At 44.0% G+C, this 7189-nt stretch overlaps 1 protein-coding gene across 1 annotated transcript; it reads right to left on the bottom strand.

Annotated features, from left to right (window-relative positions):
* Window positions 1-5732: 5732 nt before the first annotated feature.
* On the bottom strand, window positions 5733-6829 carry LOC122754809 (28S ribosomal protein S18b, mitochondrial-like). The gene has a single exon (XM_044003263.1). It carries the CDS (start codon window positions 6827-6829, stop codon window positions 5957-5959), a length of 873 nt encoding a protein of 290 aa, XP_043859198.1. The 3' UTR covers window positions 5733-5956.
* Between the last annotated feature and the right edge of the window lie 360 nt (window positions 6830-7189).

The raw sequence follows: 7189 nt of genomic DNA, 5'->3' as shown, positions 1-7189 counted from the left end.
CACAGCTAGTAAGTGTTAAGTGTCTGAGGCCGGATTTGAACTCAGGTATTCCTGACTCCAGGGCCGGTGCTCTATCCACTGCACCACCTAGCTGCCCCGACATCAATTTTTTTTTTGTTTTGTTGGTTTTTTTTGGTGGGGCAATGGGGGTTAAGTGACTTGCCCAGGGTCACACAGCTAGTAAGTGTCAAGTGTCTGAGGCTGGATTTGAACTCAGGTACTCCTGAATCCAGGGCCAGTTCTTTATCCACTGCACCACCTAGCTGCCCCCCCACATCAATTTTTAAAAACTTTGTGTTCCAACTTCTCTTCCTTCCTCCCTACCCCACCCCCACGAACTCAAACAATTCAATATAAGTTATACATGAATAGTCATGCAAAACATTTCCACATTAGTCAGGTTGTGAAAGAAAACAGACAAAAACAAAATTTCAGATTAAGGAACTATCAAAAAAGTTATGCTTCAATCTGTTTTCAGATACCATCAGTTCTTTCTCTGTAGATGGATTGCAATTTTCATAAGTCCTTCAGAGTTATATTGGATCATTGCATTGCTGAAAATAACCATCCAACAGTCTTGTAAGGTGTACTTAGCCTCGTGTCCTAATACCAAGTGTCACCATTAGCTGCTTGAGGATGGGGAATTCATAGACATGCTAAAAAGTCCCTAACCCTAACCCTTCCATCAGGTTGGCCACAGCTCACCAGCAGGCCCAGATGACGCAAGTAGGCTAGTCTCTAGTGACCCAGAGGATTGCACTCTTGAGAACTGCATTCCGGAGCATCTGTCTACCAGCATCCCTGACACAGCTGCTCCCCGTACACTCAGTAAGATGTCCCAATGAGCTGGAGCCTCTACCTATGCTCCACTCCAATAGAGCTATCAGGTTGGGGTAAGAGGCAATCTTTAGCTCTCCCAGGCTGATGAACACAGAGCAAAACCTGCCAGCCTCTTTCACTGGTTTGGATCATTGCTCTGTCCTGTCCTTTTCCTGAACTTTCTGATTTGGCTTTGCAGGTTTGAATTGTTGATTCTTTCCCCACCCTTAGATCTGGTCAGCTACTTCTAAATGGGCAGCTAGGTGGTGCAGTGGATAGAGTGCAGGGTCTGGAGTAAGGAAGACTCATCTTCCTGAGTTCAAATCTGGCCTCAGATACTTACTGGCTGTGTGACCTTGGGCAGGTCACTTGATCCTATTTGCCTTAGTTTCCTCATCTGTAAAATGAGCTGGAGAAGGAAACAGCAAACCACTCCAGTATCTTTGCCAAGAAAACCCCAAAGGGGGGTCATGACAAGTTGGATGTGACTGAATAACAACCACTTCTAAATGGTATAACAACATGTGACCTGGACTAGGACCTGGAGTCAGGAAGAGATGAGTTTGAATCCTGCCTCAGACACTAGCTGTGTGACCCATGGCAAGTCACTTAATCTCTCTGTGCCTCATTTCCCTCATCTATAAAAAGAAGAAGCTGGATTCAGTATTCTCACTATTGACAACCTCTGTGTGTTCCAAGAGGCCTGTTGACATTATGGAAAGTCAGCCAAGCCTCAAGTTTCACCCCCTGGCCTTGTCCCTTAATGCAGCTGGGTTGACTGATCAGGATCTTGCCCCTCTCTCCCTTCCAATCCAGAAATGTCTCCGGAAGGACAGGATTCTGTGGCCTGCCTATTTATGTGCTAGCAAAGGAAAACCTCTCTCCTCCTTCCATATGTTGGAAACAGCAATGTAATCACTCCCAGTGTCCCCACCTGATCCCTTCCTGCCACCGTGGCTCCATGGAGTTGCCTAGTTACCATACTAACAGTGAAAGATCATTTCAGACACACCAACTCCTTCTCGGGCTGTTCAGGGGTGATGATTTTGCTCCACTTTGCAGACGTAGGGAAGCAGAGTCCAGGTTTTGAAAGGGGGCTCAAATGAAGAGAGAGGTGGGGGTGGGGGTAGGAAGGGGACAAGCAGAGTGGGAAACAGGGCTGCAATTGGGCTGGAATTGGGAGTCAGGGGATCTGAGTCTCGGCTCCCAGCATTCTCTCTGGCTGTCCTCCGTGTCTGGGATGCTCTTCCTCCTCACCTCTACCTCCTGCCAGCTAAAATTCCACCTTCTACAGGAAGTCTTTCCTCACCCTTCTTAACTCTAGAGCCTTTTCTCTTTTAATTATTTCCTGTTTATACCATATTCAGTTTGTACATATTTGTTTGCATGTTGTATCCCCCGTTAGATTGTTTGTTGTTGGTTTTTTTTTTTTTTGTGAGGCAATTGGGGTTAAGTGACTTGCCCAGGGTCACACAGCTAGTAAGTGTCAAATGTCTGAGGCCAGATTTGAACTCAGGTACTCCTGACTCCAGGGCTGGTGCTCTATCCACTGAGCCACCTAGCTGCCCCTCCCCGTTAGATTGTAAGCTCCTCAGTGCCTGACACATAGTAGGATCTTTTGTTATTGTGGTGGTTGTCACATAGTAGGATCTTTTTTTTTTTTTGGCGAGGCAATTGGGGTTAAGTGATTTGCCCAGGGTTACACAGCTAGTAAGTGTTAAGTGTCTGAGGCCACATTTGAACTCAGGTCCTCCTGACTCCAGGGCCAGTGCTCTATCCACTGCACCACCTAGCTGCCCCCACATAGTAGGATCTTAATAAATGTTTATTGATTGTGTTCAAACCCTGCCTCTGACACTTATTACCTGTGACTCATGGAATTAATTCATCGATTAGTTAATCTCTGTATTCTCACTTGTAAAATGAGAAAGAATTAGAGGCTCTGATCAGATGACCTCCAAAGTTCCTTCTGGCTCTGAATCAAGACTCCATGAAGATGCTATTCAAAATCCATCAGAAGTTGACTGTCTAAGCAGTTCCCAGCCCCTGGCATTACTTGGTCTTGGTTATTCAAAGAGCAGAGCTCTGGGGTTATAGGGTGTGGTGCAAGACAAAAGAAGGCTGGAATTATAGTCAGAGGTCCTGGGTTCAAATCCTACCTCTGATACTTACTATCTATATAACTTTGGGTAAGTTGCTTAACTCCTTTTAGCTAAAGTTTCCTCATCTGTATAGTGAGGTAGTTGTAGCAGGATTTTGACTGCATGGACCACTTTGGCAAATTGGTTCAACTGATGTACACTTTAACAGAAAAAATGTTTTGTTGCTCACATCTATAACTGAAGGAAATGCTAAATTTCTTTTTTTCTCTTTAATATTTCCATATTTTATTTCATTTTCTCCCTTTTCCCCAACCCTATTTTCTTTTTTAAAATTTTATTTATTTATTTAGCATTTTCCCCCTAGTTACATGTAAAAAAAAACCCCAAATTTTTTCACATTGATTTTTAAAAACTTTGTGTTCCAAATTTTCTTCTTCCCACCCTCCCCAACCCTCCCTAAGAAATCAAGCAATTCAATATAAGTTATACATGTGCAGTCATGCAAAACATCTCCACATTAGTCAGGTTGTGAAAGAAAACAGAAAAAATAACTTTGGAAAGAGGAACTAACAAAAAAAATTATACTTCAATCTGTATTCAGATACCATCATTTCTTTCTCTATAGATGAATTGTATTTTTCTTAAGTCCTTCTGGTAGTATCCTGGTCATAATTTCTTTCACAGTTACTATTGCTAACTGTATTACCATCCATCCTATTCTCTCCCCTTGATATTAACTCTATTTTCTATCTTCTTTCAGCCTATCCTTCCTCAAAAGTGTTTTACTTTTTACTGCCACTTTCCCCAATCTGCCTTCCCTTCCTGGAAATGCTAAATTTCTATTAGAAGTTAATGTAATTAAAGATGTCATTTTTTCTTACTAGCTGTGTGACTCTAGGCAAGTCACTTAACCCCAATTGCCTCACCAAAAAAAAAGTCATTTTTTTTCTCCCATTCAAGTTCACAAACTGCCTAAAATCTATCCATGGCCCTTAGGTTAAGAACTCCTGGAGTAGATAAACTATAAAGTCTCTCCCAGCTCTAAATGTGTATGTGATATTCAGAGAGTTGGGACCCTTTTGTAGTATTTACAATGGGTTTATTATTGTTGAGTTGTTTTCAGCTGTGTCCAACTCTTCACGACCCCCTTTAGGGTTTTCTTGGCAAAGATACTGGAGCGGTTTGCCATTTTTTCTCCAACTCATTTTACAAGATGAGGCAACTGAAGCAAACAGGGTTAAGTGACTTGCCCAGGGTCACACAGCTAGGAAGTATCTGAGGCCACATTTGAACTCAGGAAGATGAGTCTTCCTGACTTCAGGCCTGGCACTCTACCCATGTGCCACCCACTTGCCTTTTTGCAATGGGACTCTTGATGAATTCGACTGTGTTGTATGACTAGCTTGTAAAATATCACAATCTCTAAAGAACCAAAATTATAGGCGAGTCTAAAGGAAATAAAACACTCCTAGGTGAGTATTAGTAGGCTGCAATATTGAAGGTTGTCCCCTAAATGTAGCATGGGGCTACCATTGTTTGATTGAAGGGAGGCAGAACAGATGTCTCTAGGCTCTTCTCCCCGCCCCTTTCAACCCTCTCCCTGTCCCCCTTCTCCAAGGGAGGCTTTCCTTCCTGTCAGGAAGGAAAGGAAGAGTTTGGGTCTAGAAGCTGGGCTACTCTGCTCTCCTCAGTAAGGAGGTACTGAGCTAGAATTGTATCTATCTACTGCCTTAAGTATCATTAGGGGATGTGATTTTCGGGTTCAAGCTAGACTTCTAATCACTGTTTCTTTGATGGGGGAAGGAAGACCCAAAGCTTTATATCCAAGGCTTATTTCCCTTCCCATCAAATTCTAATACAATAATAAACAGACATGTTATTCAGTCGTGTCTGACTCTTTGTGGCCCCTTTTGGGGGTTTCTTGGCAGAAATACTGGAATGGTTTGCCATTTCCTCTCCAGTTCATTTTACAGAGGAGGAAACTGAGGCCAACAGGGTTAAGTGACTTGCCCAGGGTAACACAGCTAGTTAAGTGTCTAAGGCCAGATTTGAACTCAGGAAGATGTCTCCAAGCCTGGCACTTCATCTATTGCAGCTCCACCTATAGACCCTAAGTATGAACATGCATAGTAAGTAGCAAAGGGACCCACCGCAAGTCATTACATCACCCTGATGTCATGGTCCTCTTTGAGAATCAAGGACAAACAATAGCAACAACAACAACAAAGCTTTATATGTGCCAGACATTGTGCTAAGCACTGTTCATAATTTATAATGAGAACCCAGAGGTAGACACTCTACTGCACTGGGGAGATTCTTCTTGGAGGACTTATAGAAACAAGTATTGTACAGATTGGAGTGAAAAAGAGTAGATGGGGTGCTATTTGCAACAGTGGAGTGAGTACACACACCAAAGATGATATGTGTGCATCATAAAGATGACTTCCTTAATATTTTCTCAATGGTTCTTTTGCCAATGTTTTCTCTCTTTCTCTTTTTATGTTTCTGTTTCTCTGTATCTGTCTCTGTCTCTCTCTCCCTCCTCTTTTTCTTTCTCTTGATTTCTCTATTTCTCTCTGTGCCTCTGTTTCTCTCTCTCTCTCTCTCTCTCTCTCTCTCTCTCTCTCTCTCTCTCTCTCTCTCTCTCCTCTCTCTTTCTATTTCTCTGCCTCTGTTTCCCAGTGCTCTCTCCCCATTTCCATCTGACACCAGCTTATCTTTTTTTTTTTAAGAAAATAATTTTTATTATAAAGGGTTGACTTGACATATTAGGCATCCCCTACTCCTGCAACTTCAAAATGGGGGTGGGGGGTGAAGCAGAAAGGTAAATGGACAAAAACACCAATTCAGACATGCTCCATTTTACCTTCTCCCTGTTTTCTCCTTTCCTCTAGGCGAGAGCTTGCCAATATCCTATCCATTTCTAAAAAGGGTGGGGATAAGGATCAGTGCAGTTTAGGCTTCAGGACTTTCTGCCCTCTATCCCTTAAGCTCTGGAGCACCACTGACATGCATTGCTTCTAGTGGCTTCCTTTCTAGTGGACACTCGGGGTTTCCTCTCCCTCAGTAGGCATCTTAGTTTGAGATGGAACTATAGGCATCATCTCTGGTGGAGGGCCACTCTCTTCCTTAAGGTGGCCTTGATGTAGACGACGAAGACGAGCCAGCTCTCTCTCAGGTGGCTGCTGCCAATTGTACCATGGATACCAGGAGGTGCCTGCAACTAGGGAAGGAGCCATTGGGGTACAGCCCACAGCTCCATGGGAGTTGCTGAAATCATTATCCCTCGGCTGTACCAGTGGGATGTGGTAACTGAGTAAACCATGGTCTCTGGCCTTCAGGATGGCTGCTGTCAGCTTCTTATGCTGCTTCATACAGACACCTGTGTATGGAGCATGGAAGATGACACCTGTGTGAGCACAGACAAACTGTTCCAAGAGCTTCACATTTCTAAAGTCCACATGGAGCTTCTGATCCCGGCAGATGGGGCAAGGGTTCCCAGCAACTTTGTTTCCTCGAATGCATGTCTTACGGGTTCGCTGTGGTGGGATGCCCCCTTTGTGGTTGTGTCGATAGTCAGCCCAGACTGGACTAGAGCCATAGCGACTCAGGTATTCTTCTGTCTCCAGATATTCCCAGGGAGCATCCTGATAGGGGGAGACAGGAATAGAAGATTCTTCCTCAGGGGGAGCTTTGGTGCTTAGTGGCCGAGCAGCAGCCTGCGCCCAGTGGACACCTCTGACAGGTGCGAGGCCTGGGAGCTGCTTAAGCAGCAGGGTTAGGAGAGGCCGCCATCTTGGTGTACGGATAAGGGAAGGCGTGGGGAAACCCACCAGCTTATCTTTTACAAAGGAATATTTACTTACAAGGGCAAATGTACAAATATATCCCAGATACTCCAAGGGCATAACTCTTCCTACACCACCATGGTCTTTGGGAAGGGGCAAAGAATTAGGTTCACAATTTAGCTCAGTCCAAAGCCTTTAACGATTGTTATTTCTCATGTATTGGTTTCTGTTGTATATCTAACCTTGAGGAATCAGTCCTAGGCACGAGGGGAAGGGTACAGCAAAAATCCCTTTTCCACTAAGGGAATGTAGGCATATATCGTTTGGATTGGGTCCAAACCTAGGCGGGAACCTGGCCTCTAAGAAGAAGGGTTATACTCCTTGTTCTCACATGCTTTAGCTCATTAAATTCCCCACATTGGTGCCCTCAGGATGATTTTATTTATAGCTTTGTGGATTATGGTCCACATCTAGGGTTTT

This window comes from Dromiciops gliroides, chromosome 4, assembly GCF_019393635.1.
Source record: "Dromiciops gliroides isolate mDroGli1 chromosome 4, mDroGli1.pri, whole genome shotgun sequence".
In the NCBI taxonomy this organism is placed as follows: Eukaryota; Metazoa; Chordata; class Mammalia; order Microbiotheria; family Microbiotheriidae; genus Dromiciops; species Dromiciops gliroides.
This window is presented reverse-complemented; position numbering and strand designations above follow the sequence as displayed.

Excerpts from the sequence above, each read along its gene's own strand:
- LOC122754809 (XM_044003263.1), bottom strand. The coding sequence starts at position 6,829 with ATGCCCTTGGAGTATCTGGGATATATTTGTACATTTGCCCTTGTAAGT.